This window comes from Hibiscus syriacus, unplaced genomic scaffold, assembly GCF_006381635.1.
Source record: "Hibiscus syriacus cultivar Baekdansim isolate YM2019G1 unplaced genomic scaffold, ASM638163v2 tig00110209_pilon, whole genome shotgun sequence".
NCBI lineage: Eukaryota > Viridiplantae > Streptophyta > Magnoliopsida > Malvales > Malvaceae > Hibiscus > Hibiscus syriacus.
Window position 1 is genome coordinate 291,249 of NW_024062628.1, and position 24,187 is coordinate 315,435.

General features: G+C 31.6%; 1 protein-coding gene across 2 annotated transcripts; it reads right to left on the reverse strand.

Moving 5' to 3' along the window:
• Positions 1 to 18,954: 18,954 nt before the first annotated feature.
• LOC120113540 (OVARIAN TUMOR DOMAIN-containing deubiquitinating enzyme 12-like) lies at positions 18,955 to 22,595 on the reverse strand. Of its 2 annotated transcripts, none has more exons than XM_039134671.1 (11): positions 22,482 to 22,595; positions 21,754 to 22,096; positions 21,486 to 21,658; positions 21,323 to 21,396; positions 21,189 to 21,243; positions 20,720 to 20,794; positions 20,517 to 20,590; positions 20,381 to 20,429; positions 20,001 to 20,085; positions 19,574 to 19,630; positions 18,955 to 19,238 (listed from the first exon to the last, which is right to left on the reverse strand). In XM_039134671.1, exons 2-11 carry the CDS (start codon positions 22,091 to 22,093, stop codon positions 19,156 to 19,158), a joined length of 1,065 nt encoding a protein of 354 aa, XP_038990602.1. In that variant the 5' UTR covers positions 22,094 to 22,096; positions 22,482 to 22,595; the 3' UTR covers positions 18,955 to 19,155. The 2 variants fall into 2 exon arrangements, with proteins under 2 accessions (XP_038990602.1, XP_038990601.1); XM_039134670.1 differs by having other exon boundaries at positions 21,754 to 22,139.
• Between the last annotated feature and the right edge of the window lie 1,592 nt (positions 22,596 to 24,187).

Consider the following 24,187-nt stretch of genomic DNA (forward strand, 5'->3'; position numbering starts at 1 on the left):
GATCAAATTAAAGTGACCTAATTAAAATAAATAACAAACATTAAGTTTGCATGCTAAATATCATTATTCCTACATTACCCTTTGATGATTAATTGAATTAAAATTTAAGTGATGGCTAAAATGGACATTTCCATGCTCACTAACAATTAGAGTTGATATCATCTTCCTTCATTCACCTCCATTGTCGAAAATGAGAGAGAAACTTGAGAGAAAAATCTCTAGAGAGTAAGATGAGGAAATCAATCATGGAAGATTGGAATCAAGCTTAAATTAACTAGAAAAAAGAAAGAAAGAAATCATCTAGCATCAATGTAAGCTTCTTATCATCTTCTTCTATTTAAATTACTAATAATTTAATTGAATAAATTCTCAAAAATTTGATTAGTGTTAATTGTTGGATCAATTCATGATTATTAGTTTGCATGTTGTTAGAAATGCATACTAATCATGTTGGGTTAAGTTTGAATGACTAAGGATTTGATGAAAATGAACAAACTATGGGTTATTAATTCAAAAGTAATAATCGAGAGAATCATAATTGTGCAACTAAATAAATTGTAAAAAATCTTAAAGATGGGGATTAAATTGCAAAAATATATGTAGGATAAAGTTTATGAAAATTGAAATTTACTGAAGATTTAAGTTTTAAACAAGAGCAAATGCTGTAAAATTTTAAGAATTTGGTCTTAGATTGAAACTAGTCACAATTGTTGTTATAGATCGATTAAGAATTGTTTTGAACAAGTTAAGTAAATTAGGGATCAAATTGGACAAAATTAAAGATTGAAAATGCTAGCTAAAAATAGGGTAGGAACTAAAAAGAATGTAAAATAAATTGTAAGGCTTAATTTAGAGAGGAATTGGTAGATTGTGAGTGATACATTAGTAAAATTGGATTGTTCCGAAAAATGTGTTAATTTGAAGACTTAATTGGAATATTAAATAGGGATGGGCATGGGTCGAGTTTCTGCCAACCCGACCTAACCCAAAAATTTTACATCCTTCACCCGACCCGAAAAATATATACCCTCCACCGACTCGAATCTGACCTGATTTTTTGAGATAAAATCTGAACCCGATCCGACCTGACCTGAAATAATAAAAAAATATTTGTATTCAATAAAAACAACAATTTAATTAAAAATAATAATATATAAAGGGTATTATTGTAATTATTCTTAAATATATAATGTTAAAAAAAATTGGGGGCTTGGGTCAGGTTTTTTTCACCTTAACCTGAATCCAACCCGACACGAACATCACCTTTAAAAACTCAACCCAACCTGAACCTGAAATGTTTTTAAAAAAACTGACCCGATCGGATCGGGTCGAGTTCGGGTCCATGCCCATACCTAATATTAAAGGTAAAGTTGATATGAAAATACAGAGGAAAGAAAACTTAAACAATGGTAAGAAGAGCTAAAACAAATTGATAAAGATTCTAGGTGAATTAGTTCACCAAAGTGCATTGAATTACAAGAGTGACAGATTGGTCACTGGAACATCGTCTAACTTCAAATTCAAAACTATAATTGTGTATAAGAAATTAAAATACAATATATACATGGTTGAAAAGACAATTTAATTAGATTTCTAAGGGTATAATGAAATTGAAAATCTGATGAGTAAATTAAAAGTTATGATCATTTTACTACAAGGTGTACAATCTATCGGAACATCATATGTTTAGTGTCAAATAGTTTAAGTGAGCTTGAATTACTATTGTATTGATTCTAATAACTTCCCTATGTTGTGTATAAATTGATAGAGCAAGGAATTGAGGAAGTGTCTGAAGGAACTAAAGGAGGATCCACCAAAGATAAGTAAAAAGGAATAATAATTCAATGATAGATTGGAGTATTGTGAGTGTAACTATGCTAGGGTTGGGAATTAGGTCCCAACCACCCTTTATTTTATTGTTATGTTCAATTGCCCATGAAATCAGTATGATAATATTGAAATTAAGTCATATCGAAACTTAAATGAAGGGAAAGAAAGATTAATTAAAGACTTTAAAAACTATTGAGTGTCATGATTGAATTAAGTAGAATTGTGAATCATTGCATGCTTCCATGATTGAATTAAGTTGAATTGTGAATTATTGCATGTTTCCATGCTTGAATTGAATCGAATTGTGAATTATTGCATGTGTCCATGATTGAATTGAATCGAATTATGAATTATTGCATGCTAATCGAATTGAGCCGAATGGTGAATTATTGCATGTTGCCATGATTGAACTGAAACGAATTTTTAATTAGTGCATGTTGCCAAGATCGAACTCGATTGAATTGAAATCTTGAGTGAACAAATTGTTGCTTCCTGCCATGATCAATTTAGAATTGAATGTATAATCTTGGCATGGAAGATTCCTTGATGGCTATGTAATGGAAAAAATGATTTATTGGCAAATAAAATTCAAGTAGTCTAAGATATAAGGGCATGCCTTGGAGTCTAAAGCCCAATTATGTATGGGGGACTACGACCCAACATTACGGTGGTTGTTGATGACAGACGGAGGGTACATTATGTTGTCTTTGGCAAAAATAAGAGGGTTGACCAGCACTACAGTGCAATTAAAATGTATGATGACAGTTGGTTAGAGACTTGATTATCTAGACTGAACTAGACACCAAAGCTTAAATTAAATGACAAGATTAAATCAGAAGAATGCATGTATATGCATGAATTGTTCAAACCGAATTGTTATATCGATTGAATTGCTTAATTTAAAATGTTGTGTAGATTGTGTGTTGCATATATGGTGAATTATGTCTTGTTCGAATGGAAAAATGATTGAAATGTTTAATTGGTTGGTTGAATTGGTTGTTAATTTGAATATGTATGGTTGTGATCTTTTCCTTGTTCAAGATTGAAGCAAATTAAATTGTAATTGTAACTGATTGTAAAGATAATTACATGGTAAAAGTTAATATGGTTTAATGTTACCTCACTAAGTATTTTAAGTACTTATCACTCTTGTTTGTTTCTTTCTCAAACTACAAATTCTAAAGTATTTTGAAGCTCAACTTTCCTAGTTGTTCAAACTAAAGGAAGATTACAAGCATAGCTTGTTTTGTTATCTTTATACTCCTAGTCGGTGGCCTAGCTTTGAGTATAGTGGTTCAAATCTCATGCATATGGTGGGTAATTAAATTGTTTATGAAATGTACATAAGAACTTAATGAAATAGTATAGTCTATGGAGTAAATAGACTCGTAATGTATATATCGTCAATGGCACTTTTAGAATGTATATAACTTACTAATATGTCATTTGGTATAAGCCATTAAGGGTCTCTTTTGTAATGCAAATATATAAGTTAGTTATGAAATGATGTTATAACATGTTAAGTTCATTAAATTCCTGAGATATGCATGTGGTTTTATATTAGTAATCAGCCTAATGAATTACATATTGAAATTAAATGAAACTACTTTAGCTAAATTAGGATTCATTGTAACATCCTCAATACCGAGTTAGTGACTAAATTATAAAACTTCAGAATTTGGTGACTAAAGTAGATAATTTGAATAGTTTAGGGAATTATATTGTAAATTTGGTATAGGATTGAATTGCAAAGAATGAGGAATAGAGGGACAAAATGGTCATTGGTAAGGAAATAATTAAATTTTGTTATGGTTATATTAAACCCACGTGGATGGAAAGGAGGCAATGATCAAAGTTTCCAGAGTTCTCTTCTTCTTCTTCATTCTTCATACGTGAAAGCCAAAGCAAAGGTGAGTCTTCTTGTTAGCTGATTATTAGTTGAAGTTGAGCATGGGTTTTGATCATTAGATGATACTTAAGCTTAAGTTATCTTAAAATCAAAAGATAAGGGAGTTAGGAAGGATTAAAGAAAAGAGGGGAATAAGTGAAATCTTGGAAGAGGGTTAGTAAATAAAGTTTGAGACTGGAATTGACTTGTCATCAACCTAATTAAGAGATATGAAGTGATAAAATTGAAATTAGAACATGTGGAAAATTTGATATGATTCTTGAATTCCATATAAATGATAGAACTTTGAAGGTAAAGATGTGTTAGATGAGTACAAATGGATTTAAGTATGTATATTTGAGTTAAGGATATGAATGGAGTTAAGACATTAAGTATTTAAGTTGTTAGGAGTGAATTTTCGGGCTTAAAATATAAAAATATGGGCTTGGGTATTGGTATTGCTTCATCCAATACCGATACTTCAATAGTAAAATAGGGACTTTTGGTATAGGGGTATCGATACTGGTTGAACAGTATCGATACCATAAGTCTAAAATTTGATAAAGACATTCAAGAGGTATTGATACCAATGTAGAGGTATCGGTACCGTATTATAGTAGTATTGATACCAGGTTAAGGGTATCGATACCAGAAAACATCGAAGCTAATTTTGGTATCGATATCAAGATGGGGTATCGATACCCTATAATAGAAGTATCGGTACTGGCCTTGTAGTACCGATACTACTTATATTATGAGGTTGATATTAGTATTTTGGTTAGTTTAAATTAATATGAATCATTTTCGAATATTTCAAATTTCGATATTCATTAGATTATATTCGTGTAGATATAATTGAAGAATTAGAATGGTCAAGAGAGAGATAAAGTTCTAGAATTGATTCGAATCAAGTAAGGTTAAGGTTAGTGTATATTATAGTTAAAATCGATATTGTTTTGTGGAAATAAGACTTGTGATAAGTCTATTTCCTATAGTTGAGTTCATGATTTCATATTTATGTATATGCACACGTTATGATTAGAATGAGTATGTGTATAATTCATATATGCTTAGATATGATATAATATGTGATAAATGCAACTATAAGAGAGTAATTCCAGGTTATGTATGAAGAGATAAATGATCATATATGTACATGTGGTTTACTTATACGAGAAGTGATGTGAAAATGTAACAGATATTGTGTTTAAGCCCATGGTATGTGATATGAGAGCTATAGGTATAATTGGCATGCCAAGAGTCGAGGGATTATAAGTGGTTTTTTGGGATATAGTGGTTTTTCGGGATATAGTGTTCCTTCGGGACAAAGTGGTCCTTCGGGACAAATTTAAATGTCCCTAGTGGGAATTTATTCGAGCTGTGGTGACAACATTTGTACAGAACCTCAGTGTACTCATGTACCTTCTGTTCTCAATAATGTACATGGGCATCTAAAGATAAATTGAATTGAAACTCTCATAAGAAGTTAGGTTTCATATGAGCATGTTATGATCATATATGTTATAGTTTATTAGATACATGCAAATTGACATGTCATGACGTAATGATAGTAGTGTATATTTCATGAATTCATGGTTACATATTCTATTATGCCTCACTAAGTTTGTGACTTAGCGTGTAAGTGGTTTACACGTAGGTACCAATAAATATGAGGATCAAAATTAGGAGTTGCAGGGATAGAATACATCTACTAGCAGATCAGATCAGAAGTATTTTGCAAAGTATGTATTTTGTTGTATTAAGAGTGTTGGCATGTAAACAAGTTGTGAATTTCCCATGCTCTGATTGATTTTGTACTATTTTGGTCCAACTTATGTAAATTAACGAATTTTATTTTAATGAAGTTTAGATTTTCATGATTTTTATACGAGTCAAGTTTTGAAAAGTCAAATGTGACACCTCATATTTGTATCCTGGTCGTATACGGGTTGGGGGTATTACATTCATGGTCTATCGAATTAACTGATAAGTAAATTGATTAAGATTTGATTAATCTTGTATTCGAAAAAATGGCTCTTCAATTGTAATGTCCATTGCGTATATTTGATTCAACGTTTATTAATCTCAAACTTGCATAATGGTCTCGGTAATATTCCTAACCCTCGATTTGAGTTGGGGTGTTACATTGTATATGGTTATAAAAGATCATTTAAATTGGAATCAAATAATATCATAATATTATAAATATTTCTAATTAAATTTAAACATAAACTATAAAATTTGACTAAACTCAACTCGAAAAATTCTAAGTCAACTCTGAGTTGTAAAATATGACTCATCAACTCGAATAACTCGAAATTTGTTGACTCGGCTCGATCAAACGCTCACCCCTACATGGCATGACATGTGACATCATTCGATTTGAAGATTAAATTTATTTTAATTTATTAAAATTATAACTAAATTGAGAAAATATATAAATAAAATGGACCAAATATATCAAAATATTTAATTGTTATTAACGGTTGTTAATTCGGGGTGACCACATCTTAATTAAATAAAAATGAAGGTCATTATATCTTAATTAAATAAAAACGAAAGTGACTATATCTTGTATTTTTTTGAAATCAGTGACCAAAAGTAGATAAAAAATAAACGTAAGTGATTTTCTATGTAGTTAACCCAAAAATAAATTATGAGATAGAAAGAATAATATATTATTATTTTGGAGAAAAAATAAAGTCTGAGATGGAAGGCAATAATTCGATACGAATTCATAGAACAGAGTTCCGGAACTGTACGGGCAACTGGAGAGTATGAGGTCAGCAGTAACCCAGTTTCTCCTATGAACTATCGCCCAAATTCCAAGCCGACCGCCACGCAATTCCTTTTCTTTTTTAAGCTCGCCTTCGATTTCCAATAAAATCCCAGCAAGAGAGATAAAGAAAAAGCCGGCCACCGCATCACCCCAGTCTTGTACGGCAAGAACAACCCATCTTATACATTTGCATATATCACACTTATATCATGTAGGCTTTATTTATTCTCCGTTCAATATGGGATGGTGATGATAGATAAGACAGTGTGTACCACCAGTGGTTTATCCCATCTAATTAAGGCTCATTCATCTATTCATGAACCAAATATAATTTAAAATATTAAAGCTAAGGGAAAAAGGCTGGTAATTTTATATTAAAAATCTTAAATAAATAATTATTTAAATAATAGAGTCCTCTAGAAATTATTTAAAAAATAACCCTCAAATCGTTCATATCGGATGATTTTACGGTCTATAAATTGCGTGTTAAATACTCGCACCCTCTAACATGCGAGATACATTCGACGTGAGTGTATTTTTCAGGTAAGTCAATAAAATAATTGGATAAAATGACCTCATGTATTGCGAAGCGCGAGATAACCTTTATGATCCAAAATATCGCAATATTTATGGGGACCTCGTTGCCTGTAAAGCGTGAGGTACTGGGAACAAAATAAATTCCGCATGTTTGCGTGAGTTGCGTGAATTGCATTTAAAATCGCACTTCCTCGGGGGTGCGAGAAGGGCTATAAGTAAGGCCCTTCAATCATATTCATCATCGCACTCATCCATTTTATATATTCAAAGATTTCATTTCATTGCGGTGAGTCTATTAATATATGATCGAAGTCACGTGTTCGATTATTGGAGGCAAAATGATGAGATAAATTAATTAATATTATTTTGTATTTTTACTATTTATTTATTTTTTAGTTTATTTTTTTGTATTTAAATAATTTTTAATATTTATATTTCGTAAGGATATGAATGTGTGTTAGAGTGTCATATAATCGTGTGACACCGCCCGATGTGGATATTATTGACTATTTATATTTAGCGGGTTTCAGATATATCATTAGTATAACTGGTGACGGTGTGAAGTTGCATCTTCCAGTTATAAATGCGTTGGTGGAAAGATTAAGACTGAAGACTTACACGTTTCATTTATCATGTGGGAGACAACTATTACCTTGCAAGATGTTGTATTTCATCCAAGATTGCCTATTGATAGAGTAGCTATTACTGGTGTTATCGGGGCCCCAAGAAACGTTTATGAGGTATTGCTCGGAATTGATTCGCTTGATGATGCACGCGATGGTGGAAAAATAAAAATTAAATTTTTGGATGAAAATTTTACGAACCTACCCCAGAATGCGAAGCATGAAGTGGAGGAGGTAAATATAAATGTTTTTATATATTAATATTTCAATTTATTCAAAGTAGTTATATTATTTTATTAATTTTTTGAAGCAATTTGCTGGTGCGCATATACTACGAGTTATTGGGGAGATTTTAATGCGAGACGAATCCCGAAATAAGGTACATCTGATGTTGTTAAATCATTTGAAAATTTAAGTGATTCAAGAAATATAAGTTGAGGTTGGTAATTTTGGCATTTTTATTCCGACAGCTTTATAGATCCGTAGATCCGATGAAAAATGTCATTGGATGGTGTTTAATGTTGTTGCAGTCATGAGTCTGGATTCAAATGCCATTTTTATGCCCGATCCTTAAAACATATGTTACATATGAATTTCCATTACTTAAGAGGTAAAAAATTAATTTTTATATATTTTTTATAATATTACTAATAAATAATACAATTTTATTGCATTAAAGATAGATGGACTGATGAAACCTCTCACGCCCACTTACCAGCACATCAATGAGACCTTAGATTCTTGATTGATAGTTTGGACATCAATAAAATATTTTCCTTCGACTTTTATCTTACAATTTTAGAATAATTTAATTTATTTGAGGTTTTTAGCTAACAAAGTTATGTAATTTTAATTTTATAGTTCATGTGGACACATTACTATGATGCTTCTATTGCCGATTGTATATCGCATGAGATTCGGGTGGCTAATACGCCCGTGTACATCGTGTCAGTCCCGTTGATCTCGTATGAGATAGTCAGTGTCATCCTATTGAGCCCGTCATTCGACAATTTAACTCTGTCCAATCGATTCTGCCACATCCACCTTAATTGGATAAGTTACATCGGTTGAAGCGACAAGTGAAGACGAAAATTAATTAGGCAGACCATAACACAATGTATCTGAACGCGTGAGTCTGAAGATTCGAGAGGACGCATATGACTCAACTCATCTTCGACCACAGCGTGACATACGATTATATGCAGTGGTACCAAGAATATGAGATGCTACATATATTAACCTATGAGGAGTGAGCATGAGAATTATATGTTCCTCCACAGAGTCACCCACGGACGGGGAGATAACGTGGGGGCAGCCAAGGCAGAGAATAAGAATACAACAAGGTGCATCGTCCTCATCGACAACAACACAGTGATCTCCTCAGACACCGCTGACACAACATGACCCTGTCTTCACCCACTTAACTCAATCATCATTTCAGCAAATAGGGTATTTCTAGGAAGGTTTCCTCATCGACGACTTTGACCAATTGAATTCACTACCGACACAATTGGTAGCTAACTCTGGTTCTGGTATTGTTGAGCAGACGCTATCGCAGAGCATATTCTACACCTATCCCGGTTTCAATGCTATTGGTGGATCGATTCCATATACAATTGTTGATCCTAATGATGATGATATTGCTGAAGAGAAAGAGGAAAAGGAATCACAATTACATCCGCGTCGGACTCGTCGTTATCTACGATGCAGTGGATATATACATTATTAGTTGTTATTTATTTCATTCTTCAAAACTGAAATATTTGTACTAAACTATTTTATTTTGAGTTAATCAAAATATTTTCAGTGAAAATCGCACCTTGCATCCCGCGATATCTATAGTACGTTAACAGAACCACACATCTTGCAAAACGCGAGATACTAGGATCTCGTACCTTGCATCCCGCACTATTTGGAAATCTCATCTTGCAACCCGCAAGGTTCTTGAACACTAATAAAACAACCACAATTCAGTATTATCGGGCAACAAGTCAACTAAAATGTCAATGAGATAAAGCTTTACTGCTTTTGTATATTATGATGGAAAAATAATTAATGATATATCTCTCGGTGTCGTGTTTCAGTCTGCACACATTGTGAAAATAACACTACCTATGAAGTTAACATATAACAAGTTGATGAAAGAAGTGAAGAAAAATGTCCTACATGCTCGCGGTACAAAATTGTTACCCTTGAAGTATTGACTATCGACATCGTTAGAACTATTAACGTACACAATATACATCGTTGAGAACAATGTTTATGTGCATATGATGGTTGACACTCACTTGCAATATTCATTTGGAGGGACGATGTAGTTGTATGCATTATTTTCTGATGATGATGATGATACCAATGTGCCAAGTTGGAGATGAATGGAGTTCAACTTTTATCCAACTGTTGACAGTCTTATGGAAAATTTGAGAAATGACTTCAATTTGTTAAGCACACACGGTACAAATAACGATTTGGGTACATCATCATCTTCGATAGCAAAGCTTTATTACGTTGTTAGATTTGAGTTTGACTTGAACATGCCACCAACGAACAATCCACGTTTAACCCGTTTGATGATTTCTCATCTGGATGATATTCAATGTATATCCCTTATGTGGAAAACATTTCAACACATATGGGGGACATTCATTTACTGGTGTGCGTGATATTAATCTTGGGGAATCGGTTCGTGAGCGATCTCGTGATCGACAAACAAATGCAGCTGTGACTAAATTTGATTTAAATGATGTTGAACTATTTTCCTTTGAAGGGGATAATTCTGACGAATAACCAATAAGGGAGCCCGACCCCGATGGTGATGAGTTAGACCCCTTCTATGAAGAACCAGAAGACCTTGACATGCCACCAGAAGCAAAAGACAACGAAGAATATGTCGCGACTACAACAGTTCCACATCCTACAATGCATATTTCTTATTAGCAACCATCATTGCACTTTACAACAATTGATATGTAAGCATTTAACGCTCCAGAATTTTCCCAACTCCCACACATTGAGCAATACAATTAACGTAGTGATGGTGATCTCTATGTTGGAATGGTTTTCAGGTTAATATAATATTTTAATTTTTCATTATTTATTGGTAAATTGGCAATTTTATTTACTCTTTTTACGAATGAGTTTTAGGATAAAAGAACAAGTTGTGGCTGCAATCAAGAACTACATCATATGTCACTCCGTCACTTCAACTGTGAAAAAAGTGATGCGGATAAGTACATCACTAAATGTCTCCACAAGAAGCAGGGATGTAATTGGGAGGTTCGTGTATCACGATTGAAGACAATGAACAACCTTTGCAAACTCACAAAATACGTCTAACTACATACATGCACCGCTTACATCCTGAATCAAGATCATCATAGCTTGGATGTGCACTTGCTTTCTGAAGCCTTTATTCCGCTGCTTAAATCAAATTTACGTGTTACGATTACGACCTGTATTGCTTCAACAAAAATTGTTCGGCCAATGAGAGGAATCATACAATGAATTACATCAATGGCTTAAACGGATGCAAAAACACATTTTGGGAACAATTGTGAAATTGTAAACAGTCTCGACGTACGAAAATGATCGTTTGTACAAGGTGTTTGCCAATTATACATGCTCTTTCGAACTTTTTCGCAATGCATTATTGCATTCCGACACTGCAAGCCGATTGGTCAAATTGACGAAACTTAATTATATGGTCAATACACTCAAATAATGTTATTGATGGTTGCACAAGACGTCAACATAAAAACTATTTCCATCGCCTTCGCAATTGTCAAAAAGAAAGATATCGACTATTGAGAATTATTCCTTAAGAACTTACGAACATATATTCTATCACATATAATGCAGGATAAATATGATGTGATTTATCTTATTTCTGACAGAGGCACTGATATCAAATACACACTCTAGCGTACGAGTCCATCTTGCCAACCCCCAACATTTATCACAGGTACTGTTTACAACATATTATCGCAAATTATTTACAGAAATTCAAGAATCAAGATGAGTTTCTAACTGTGTTTCGAATGAGTACGTCTTTCACCCTTTATGGTTTATTATATCTTTACAAAAGTTATTTCAAAATTAATTGTTTCACTTTTCATTGATAGGTTACACACAGTCCGTATGCGAGTTTGATGACCAAATGCAAAAACTATGACACATAATTTCTGAGGGCTTCAACTATTTTGCTAGAATCTCAAAAGAGAAATAACTTTGATCATTTGATGAGATAGACAATATGATCACATGACAATAAACTTAACTAAAATAATAAATTTACCTTTAAAAAGAGTGCGCTATTTACATATCACGTCCATTATCAAAGCGACGTATTATTAGCTGATAACTCTTTTCACAATTTTAGAAAGACAAACAATTGATTGGATGACTGATTTAAAATTACCAAAAAAAAAAAAAAAAGTCAGTTGCAAAAGGAACAATCGGTGGGTAGGTTAAAGATAGGGCTAGAGCCTAGAACTGTGACATCAACCTGCCCGCCCTATATGAGATGTAGCAGAGAAAACTGTGGGTGGGGGTTTTAAATTTAGGGTCCCCTAGCCCCTAGGGTTTTCATATTTTTCTCTCTTCATTTACGGGGGTACGTCACATCCTTCTGAATGCCCTACTCCTACTTTTCTTTTCATCTTTGGGGAAGCTGTCCTTTGCCTGTTTCTTCTGTTGCCCACTACGTGCCTCTAATGCTTCAAATCATTTCAAAAAGAAAGAAGCATTATGTTTCGCATCTGAATTATTAAAACTCAATCCAATGAAAGGGATAGAGCATTTTGTTTGTGAGTTTTGCAATCCACGAACAAGTAACGGCCCCAATATCCATTCCCACCTATTGAATTTCTTCTTCCCAATACAATTTATATCATCTTTGTGCTCCGATTCAAAACCGACTTCTAACAATTATTTATAGTATGAAATATAAATTATCATGTTCAAAATCATATTTAATTCTTAATTTAGATAATTCAGTTTATTATATTTTAATTTTTATAAGAAATTACGTATATCAAACTAAGTTACAATATTTAAATGATTTCAAAACCCAAAATTTGATTCATAACGTTAACAGATCCTAATTTTATCATTTTATTCGTGAACTTGTCCAACAACTACATTTAATTTTTACTATTTCTTGTACCAACGCCAAGTTTCATTTCTAACTTCCTTAAAAGTGCAATGTAGGTTCTGAAAATAGCGTGCAAAATTTTTCATTAGGAAACAAGTAAACGGAAGCGAAAGCACGTGGAGTTGAAAGATATTTAAAATTTTATGGCTTAATTCTACAATTACGTCCCTAAATTATACCCCTATGCAGGGTCGATTCTGACTTTTTCTTAACCCGGGATAAAATTTAAAAAAATGGTCCTAATTTAAAGGAATATTAAAAAATATGCAATGTAAAATTTTAATTAATTTTTTATTAAATTAAATAATTATTAATTCATTACAATATCAAAAATGTCAAAAACATATTTAAGCATATAAATACTTATAAAAAATATTGTCTTCGAGCATTTCTTGATGCAAAATCATTGATGATATTTTTCTCAATATATAACATAACTAGCTCATTCAATCTTTCTTGTGATATTGTTGACCTCAAGTAACTCTTCAATAATTTCAGCTTTGAAAAACTTTTTTCCGCGGATGCTACCGTTACCGGCATTGTTAATAAGATTCGATAAGCAATTGAAACATGAGGATAACAATCTCTAGCTTTAACAAACTCAAGAACTTTAAGCGCTGACATGAATACATTTGGCAAAGTCAATTGCAACACTTTCATTTCAGGAAAAAAAATCATCTTCATCAACATCCGACAAATTATTATGAGAAAAAATAATCTTAAAATTATTACAACATTCTTTTAATTTATTGTCATCCAATGACTTCAACCTTGTAGAATCAATTAAAAATCCAAAATAATTTTCAAAAATCTTTAACTGCTCAAATCAATCTTTCAAAGAAGCAACCGCCATATCAACATCAACAAAATAATTAACTTTAAAAGACTCCTCTGCTGATTGCATTTCTTCATCATGGTCATTCTCATCAAATTGTTTTTTTTTTCTAAAAATACGACGCTTAGTCGAAAAAATTGGCTCTATGTTCATATCTAATGCAAGACTTTTAGCAATATCTATACTAGCTTCGAATCCCTTATTTCTATAGTTTTCAAAATTGACATAACGTTATGATGAGAACAATAAGTCAATAAGAAATAAGTTTATGGGCTCTGCTTCTAATTTAGTTTATTAATATTTATGGGTCTTGCTTTTAATTTAATATATTAATATAATTTTTAACATTATGATGAAAAAAATAAATCAATAAAAAATAAATTTACGGGCCCTCTTGCATTAATTAAGAAAATAATATATTAATATTTATAGATCATATTTTTAATTTAGTTTATTAAAATATAATAAATTAATATAAATTAAAATTATAGGCCCTGGACCCCTCTTGCCCTGCCCAGAGCCGGCCCTGCCCCTACGTTTACATTGGTCATGAAACTCTAGATATTTTGATTAAAATTTTAAAATATCAATATATTTTAAATTGTATTTTACATACATAGATCAGTTTCAAGCATATATATGTATGGATAATGATTCAAGGTTGATTCTTAATTTAGGATTTTATATATATTTAAAATTTAATCCACGCTTGAGATAAGTTAGTATTTAACATCCAATTTAAAAGTTAATTTAACGGAGAAATCTTTTACTTATTTTAAAATAATAATTATAATATATATTTTTTATGAATAGTTAATTATCATATAAACATAAAATGCAATTAAAAGGAGTTTTAAATTGGGTTCTTTTTAATTTTTAGGGACTCGTCAATGATGAATAAGTTGATTAATTTTTATAATTTCCATATGAATTGGGATGAACAATCATAATGGGCATCTGCCATGCTTGATTTTATGAAAGCATCAAACATTGAAGATGACGGATAGCTAATTTACCTGTACTTAAATAGTAAAATGAATGATTAAATCATGGGTCGACCTAACCATGAATAAGCTTAATAGCTATGTAGGGTAAAATACTTATGAAGGGGAAGACAAAAAAATGAAGGTGGTGGTTTGCGGGTCATGGGATTGGGTGGCCAAGCGTGAACTCAAATAGGATCTCATCATAATTCATTGCTAGAGAATTATTATGTGCCCCTAATGGGAAATTTTAATACAAAATTAGAAAAGGGTTGAAAGGAGGTAATTAATCGTATGAATTTGTACTTCATTTTTTTGGATTGGATAAAGTGAACATAAATTAGAGTTTCAATAATGCTTGTAATTTTTCCTTCTTTGATCAAATCATGTATGAACAATTAAGAGTACCGGAATGTGTTAATTGATTGTGTTGTTGGACCCTCCCAAAAAATAGGTTTTAAGTTGTGGAAGTAATGGCCAAAAAGTAAGATAATTTAAATCTCTGGTGACTTAATAGTAACATAAATGTACATATATCAACATGAAGCTTACCTATCGAATATCAACTAAACATGTTAAATCATTGCACATACATGCCATGATTACCAAATTATATACATTCAACTCTCAAACATAGGGTATAAGCATTAAACACTAAGTCAACATATCAAAATATTATATATACAATTAAAATATATCAAGTATTAGTTACATAAATTTTCCCTAGTTTTTTTTCTTGAGCCGCTCACCCTTTTATATTTTTACTTGACGGGTGGAAATATTTGTTTTAGTGTTGGTTGTAAACTATTAGTGCTTTTTATTTTTTTTGTTTATTTTTATATTATTATTACGAAAACAATCTAAACAAAGCAGTAAGAAAAATATAAAGAAGAAAGATATAGGAATAAAGGGAGAGAATTATATTATTATCTTAATATAATCTGTGTACAATATTTTCTCTTCATTATTGTATAAAGAAGAAAGATATAGGAATAAAGGGAGAGAATTATATTATTATCTTAATATAATCTGTATACAATATTTTCTCTTCATTATTGTATAAAGAATAAAGATATAGGAATAAAGGGAGAGAATTATATTATTATCTTAATATAATATATATAATCTAAACAAAGCTTACTATTGTCGACAACTTTTCTATTTTGGTTCCATTCTTTTCTCATAATGACATAAATTATCGAGATCTCTTCATTATTTTTATTTTTTTCAGGTACCTGAAACTCTTCTAGAGTTGTATTACTAGTTATGCCTTGGGTCTCTTCAAGAGTACCCGCCTCCGCTATATGATTATCTTATACTACTTTTTATTTACGAGAATTTTAAACGTTGGAACTAATTCAACTATCATGCTTCGGGCATAGTTTACATTCATTTGATCTAACATGTTATCCTTCTAAGATTTCAAATCAATTTTAGAGTATCTCAGTTGGTATATGAAACTTGATTAATCTCATTAGGTCAATAATTTTTTTTCTGACAGTTAACTTGTAATGAATTATCTTATGAACTTCTTGTTCTCATCACTATGTATGGTTATCAAAGTAAAATGATAATTTACATATCTTTTTCATCCACCTGTGTATTCTCTACCCCTGATGAAATAAAATGATCGACAATTCAAGTCATTGAATCTCAAAACATTCAATAAATGAGACTCGTAGTCATTTCATAGTTTAGCTATAAAAAGGAGGCAATACAAAGTTTTGCTAAACTGTTTATTCATAAACAATATGCTTTGTAACAATTATTTTAACTGATATACAATATACTCTTTAAAAGCCTGGAATATAAACTTACTAAGTTTAGCAAGACAAATAGTCTTGATTGCATAATCTGAAACTTTTCATTTTCTATTCGAGTAAACAACCTCACAAACTACAGGTTGTGAGTTGTTAACATATATGTGATATTTCTCATAAATGCATCCACTGAAATCATATAAAAATTTTCCACTTTAGGGATAAATGTGCCCATATTTCATTTAGATATGTAATACATTCAATCTCAACTTTATCTAGTGAAGTTCTAAATTTCTTTTGAGAACAAACAACACATGAACTTTAGGTTCTTTAAATTTATACAAATCTCAATAATTTTTGTATCATTATTGATTGGAATGGTCTAACCAATCATGTCAACTAATTAAAAAAAATAAACTTGTAAACTTCTAGTTTACCATAACATGTGATTAAATTTCATTTAAAATTTGTAAACTTCTGATTTACTGTAACATATGTTAAACAAAAGAAGTTAGACAATTTTTAGATACAAGTTTCCTCAAAACTTGAAAGTACATTATCCGCCATAAAATTATTCACTCGAATAAAAATTACATTTAACTCTTCTAGAGCTTTTAAAAAATTTTGTATTACAAGTATTAGTATCAATTGGGTAGTTCTGATGTGCGGCAACCTTAATATACGACTAAAAAAATGTCCTACCGAAAATGTTAATATTTTTTTAACATTTCCGGTAAAGTGCTACCTAAAACACTATTTTTTTACCAGAAATATTATTTTCGCTAACTAAATTCCTGTAGAATCTAACATTAACATTTCCGGTAGAAAAAATAATGTCTTAGGTAGCGCTTTACCGAAAATGTTAAACATTTTAGGTAGCGTCCAAAATTAATATTTTCGGTGGAAAAATAATGTTTTAGGTAGCGCTTTACCGGAATTGTTAAAAAAATATTAACATTTCCGGTAGCAACTTTTCTTAGCCGTATATTAAAACGTCGTACCTGAGACATCCCCGTATCAATTTAATATGAGAAACAAGATAAATAAAAGTAAATCATGGTAGGTGTACCTCTAGGTTGTTAACAATGACATCATCATGGTTATTCTCACATAGACTATAATAAACATTAAAACAACATTCCTTTCACGGTAAAATTATAACCAGAAATAAAATATCAAATCTATTAAGTAATTAATATAAAAATACCATTGAATGGTTAATCTTTACAATTTATCTTTTGTTATTTATCTTAAGAACGATCATAAAAATTAAATATAAACATATTCACTCTCATTCTTGCTATACTCTTTTAGGATGTATTAGTTCAGAGGTAAAATACCTTTAGACGAGTAAACAAAATCTTACAAAAGGAATCAATATTAAACCTGTTTATCGCAATTTAGAATCTGTAATCTACAATGAACATTATTATTGCATCCATCATATCAAGGTATAACTTAATAGGTTCTAGCAGTATTGTTTACATGCGTACTTGTACGCACCTAAACGTTATGAAACAAAGCCATACTTTCTTTAATTTTGTCTCTAATATGTAATGAACATATTATTATGCAGTAATGGCATAAGATACATATGAATGATAAAATATTTTTTAAAATATAAATATGGAATAATTATAGCATGTCACTATTGTCACCATCAATGTAAATAAATAGCATAGGTAAACAACTTTCGTATTTGATAATGATCAGAGGTTCGATGGCCAAAACTTAATCCAAATAAAATCAATGTAAGTAAATAACATGAAAAAATATTACAACTTTATGCTATATATCTTCTTGCCAATATCATTAGTTCAATTAGCATAGTTCATAACTAAATTTATCTAGCTATCAATTCATATACAACCCAAATGTTGGTTAATAAATCACTAAAAGATATTTTCTCAATATAAGTTATATACAATGTCTTCCCTAACTCCATATACATATAGAACTCTAACTCTAATGGATATTAAAATCCTAATAATAAAGTACATCAAAAACCCTATCTTATACATAGGATAAAAGATAGAAATAGACGTCCACATAAATAAATATTCAATAACAATTATATTTTTTCTTTTTTTCTTTTTAGTTTTTAATGATTTTGTCTTTATGGCACGTTTTCGATCGTTTAGTCGTTCTTTTTTGTTTTTTAATCTTTTTTTCAGGGTTGATTTAACAGCACTTCGACTCATCAAGATGACGCTTATTTATTATTTTGATAATTTTTCCTGCGTTGGACCCTCGGATTGAATTGAGATATGTGGTTGCATTCGTGGATAGTTTCACCTTAAATTGATCATTAAACTTGATAAATTTGGTCAAATTATTAACAAATCTAGTCAAGTTATCCCAAACTTTGAAAACATAACAACCTTTGAAAATGGAAATATGGGCAAATTTGACCAAACTTAACAAGTTTGTCGGACGATTTCATGGGGAAAAAGCCAGGGGACAATTTCACTGAAGCTGTCGCGTTCAAAGGGTGATTTATGTTTTAAGCCAAATATTAATCCTACAAAAACTAATAATATTGCACTAGTGTGAGTCTGTTTCTTGTATTAAATTTATTCGAAAAATAAATGGGGATAGATCTGTATCCAAGAATTTTACAATCTCAAGTGGAGCATTGAAGCAAGCAAAGATGATGTCTCCGACCTTGCTTTCTATCCACTAAATCAACATGAAATAAAACACCATTGGTAGAAAATAAGTGGTAAAGCAGATTAGCTTTCTTGCCAAAGCAACAAAGCTCAATTGATTCATCGATATTCATCGCCCGATTCTAAATGCTTGTTCCGCAACATTCGCCACCTTTTCTTCTTAGTCCCAAATGCAGGCACATCTGAATATGAAAGATAACAATATAAACCAAGTATTATAATATGATCAACAATATACAGATATAAGAAATGACTAATCCACAAGTTCCATTATTTCATTTCTTAAATGCCCCTTCCCGTCTACAGCCCATGGTTAAAAGCACATATGCTTCGACTCGAAGTCATACACTAGGTAAGCTTTCCATCAAATACTGATTTGTTGACTCAATCCCGCCACTAAATGAGATTAACTTGACCAATAACTGAAGCAGTTTTAGAATTTGGAGGGCCAGTGCACTTCGAATATTCACCAGCTAGAATGCATATATAACAAGTAATTTTCAAGGGAGGTATTTACCTCCAAAAGGATATATTGAGTTGTAGTGCACCTCTGCCCAAAAGCTCAAAAAAATAACTGCAGAAATTGGACCAAACTGATTAATTCGAGATAAGATTTCCACCAACCATCACAATGGTTGGTTATAGTGTATCTTCCTTTTCCAGAAAACCACTACGCAACAAGGATAGAGAAACTACATAGAAGATCAGATCAAGTAACCGTCATCATAAAGACATAAACTAAATGGTTATACTATACCATAAAACAACAGCTTGCACCTATAAGTCTTACTATTGAGATACAACAAGAGATGCTCAAATGCTACGAAGAAAACTTAAAACGGCATTCAATATATTAAATGCAATCAGAATTGTGGTGATAAACAACAAAAATAACTTATTCAGGGATTTATATAAATGAAACTCAGAAGCAAAAGAAACTATACCTCGTTTTGACCTTCGGGCATTTGGAAGAATCTCAATGTAACAAGTGTCCTTGAAAGATGTTATGACAAATATTTTAACACCATACTGCAACAAGAAATTAGCATGGATTAGACAGTCAATGTTAGCATCTTTTAACAAAACTGCAATAACCAATTCATTCTTCTTCCTATATTGTAAACTACAAACCAGCACACAGGAATTGGCATCAACTAATCTTGTCAATGTCTATAGATCCATAAGGAGACAAGATAGATGGATGATTGACTAGGGAAAATTGAGATGCGAGTTCAACCAAATGAGCGATATAAAAGATTTTAAGGGATTGAGAGGAAGGAAATGTGGAATCTATCACACACACAAAAAAAAACATAGGAAATACCGAATCTGCAGCAGCCTGCAAAGTGACATGATCACCCCATTCACCACTCCTATAAGCATCAATATGATGAAGCAAAAGTCAAGAAAAATAAAATAAAAAGGAATAACGGTTAAGTCACAGAGGACCAGAAAAATACTTGGACATCTTCTCCAGATAATCACCATATGCCATGGGAACATAGCCCTCATATATATCTGGATAAGACTCAAGCTGATTGTGCAAGATACAGCAAGAAAAGAAAAGTTAAACATCAAAATTTACATGCAATGCACAATGATTTCAACAAAAGAATATAGCCACAGAAAGGCCAAACTTTGTTATTGTATGTCAAAAGCGAACCTGATTTACAACTTGCTGTCTCACAAACTCATGATGCTCAGGAGTTCGATAAAATTGATCAGATAGAGCACGGAACTGGCAATATCATGAAACTAATGAGACATCAGGTATATAATTTACATTAAGTGCTGCAGTAACAATTAGTGAGCTTCCACAACCACCGGAAAGAATGTCATGGGGCAAAATTAATCACAAGTTCAAGATCTAAAAGCATCATGGAGGGATGAGATTTTGTCATTAGCAGCATTTAAAAGTTTTACCAGCAAGGGTGTCAAGAACTTGGAAATTAATGTTAGAAAGGAACCAATATCAACGGACACTCGTGCTTTTATATGGATACATGAGATTTGCGTTTGCATAATGACAGTCTAGACAACTTCAATTATGCTGATGCTATATGCTAGAAAACACTAAAATGGATGCTAGCTTTATTGATGTCAATATCCACGCTTGTAGCATTAAAGCTAACCTGACAGTTACCATCTCCTTCAACTTTAAGCTCCACTAAATTATAGACTTCCAATCTGTTGTAGCATAAGAATTTCCAGAACCATATATTCAACAAATAGGTCAAAGGGGAAAACGAGAAAAGAAAACGCAAACCTTTCTAGTAGCCTTTGATGATCTAAAATTGCTTCATCAATCGAGGGTATTTCACCATTGATTCTTGGAACATGCTAAACAAGACGAGATATATATATAAAAGCATAGCTACAGCAGTACTTTATATCACATAATCAAGAATATAAACCATATCCACACTTACAGGAACAGGAACCATTGGATTCAGCCTTTTCCCCACTTCGCCATCAAGAGTAAACTCATCTGTTAGCACCAATGGGTATGACCTATCCTCCTCATATAACAATTTCTCTTCAGGGCTAGAACACGAACTAGAAATAGCAGTATCATCTTGCTCTTTCTCACTATAGCCTTGCCCTACAAATCACAAAACATAAACACGGAAATGTGACGCATTAAAAGCCATAAACAACTTCAAACATTGAACTGGAAATTCAGAAATTTGCTTATACCAGAACCAAAGTCCGCAACAGACTGATTGACACAATCTTGAGGATAACCAGACACTTGCAATTGCAATTGCAATTCTTCTTCCTCCCCATGGCTTGGAGATCCCACAACAGCAAGTTTGGACAGTTCTTGAAGTTGAAGCGTATGAGCAATAGCCTCATCATTTTCCACATTGCAACATTCTCCCGAATCGTAATGATCCTCCTTTAAACTATTTCCAGGGTAATATTCTCCATCTTCCTGAGTTAGCTCGCCACAATATCCACAATTAGCATAGGGATCACTGTTGAATAGTTGCAAACCCCATTTAACGAAATCATGTTCTTGCTCAGATGTAACCATTTTCTGAAACGTAGATAAATCTCTTAAGCCCAAACTGTGCTTCCTGCTGTCATGAACAAAATATAGAATACAGAACAGACAATAGAGTTTAGTTATTTAGCAACAAAACGCAATACCCATTTTATTAGAACTTATATATTTCAACATTTTGTAAGTCTGAGTTTTAACTGACAGATTTGCAACCCATAAGTCAAATAGATTAGTAAGATGTATATACACCCACAAAAACAAATAAAATTAAGCAATGAATTAGCAGCAAAATGGTCAGATTAGAAAACCCAATATTTCCCTTAAACAATGGCATAATAGAAAAATAGCAAGAAGCAAGAATACAAGGAAAACAGCAAACACATTCATTTAAAAAAGAAGAAGAGAAATTCCAACATACCAGAGGAGCTGAATAAAATAAGGAGGAGATTAATTACGATAATTTATCCATGAAAATAAAGCATTGAGAAAGAAACGCGGGGTCGAGAAAGCGCAGAGAGGAGAAGAGCGGAGTGTTGTGGGAAACACATTGAAATGGAAAACGTAATAATTGGATATAGAGACGTCGACTCACGAGGTATGTACACTGCTCTCCTTTTGCTTCCGTCAGTTGATAGTGAGACTTGGGAGAAAGAGACTAACAGTCACCGTTAATTGACGGCTATGGCATCTTCATTCTACTTGGTTATTGCTGGAAGCTATTCATCATTCATCAAATTATTCATTTTCCCCCCACTTCAACTAACAATTTCTTTTATGTATTTTTATTAAAAAAATATTTTTATTTCTTAAATTTTATAAATTCATCTCTTTAATATAAAATCATCCGTTTCATCTGTGATAATCCGAGACGAGTGAGAAAGGTGATGGTGATGGTTATTTTATTATCAATCATCACCTCAAATCATCATATATAATATTCAAAATATAGTTCATCTCATCAGTATAATCTTTTATTGCTGTGAAGTAAATTTCTATACCACTACATAAAAATAAATAAATATAAATTTAACTAATCAAGTTGGATATTTATATTATATTATAAAATTTAATTCTCAATATTTATACTATATTATAATTTGGTCATATTCTAAAAAAATTCTAATATTTTAAAATTACGTCAATTTAATCCCTCTTTAAACTCATTTTCAATTTCTTTCCCTTTGTAACTTCTAAATGCCTTAAAATTTTACTTGCGTTCGCTATCCGTTACAAATTTCATAAATGAAACTATAACTCTCCATCATCCCAAATCTTATCTTGCAATTAAGATTTTATAAAAAGCCCTTTACTCCAATACTGCTTAAACGTTTACCCCTATGATATTTGTGATTAGTTTATTTGGGTAAACTACTTATTTAGTATCTAAACTATCAATTTTGATCTGTTTCAGTACCTAAACTTTCAATTTTTTTCAAAATCATACCTAATGTTTAGTTTTTTGTTTCATTTTACTACCCACTGTTAAAAACTTAACACGTTTAGTACCTAAACTATCAATTTTTGTCCATTTTAGTACCTAAACTTTCAAAAAAAATCAAAACTTCATGTTAAATTTTGCACATGGGGTACTAAAATGAAACAAAAAACAAACTTTAGATATGGTTTTGCAAAATTAAAAGTTTAGGTACTTAAACAGACTAAAACTAATAGTTTAGGTACTAAACTCATAATTTACTCTTGTCCATCTTGTTTATTGGTTAGGGTTACAAAGGCTGCCCCCAACACCTCAGCAGGATTAGACAGAGAAGTAATTTCATACTTGGCTTTTCCCTTTAGTTCACGAGTAATTAGCATTGAAGAAAAAGCATGGATCTTTTTAGCTGATTAATTTGCATTTTTGTTTTACTGCATTTGGGCCTTTTAAATAATTTTAGAAATTGTTTCGCCGTATCTCATTAACTAATGGAAAATGTTTTTAGTTGTTGAACCTTTTGGGCTATCCCTCGCTGTTGAAGATAACCTTCATTATTAAGAGAGAGAAACAATCACACAAAATGCTTCAATATGTAAAACAAAACATATTCTGCTCTCAAAATCAGAAAGAAGTTGAGCTCTGCAATGTGCTAGTAACTGGCCATATGACTCAGCTTGACTTTAAATAAT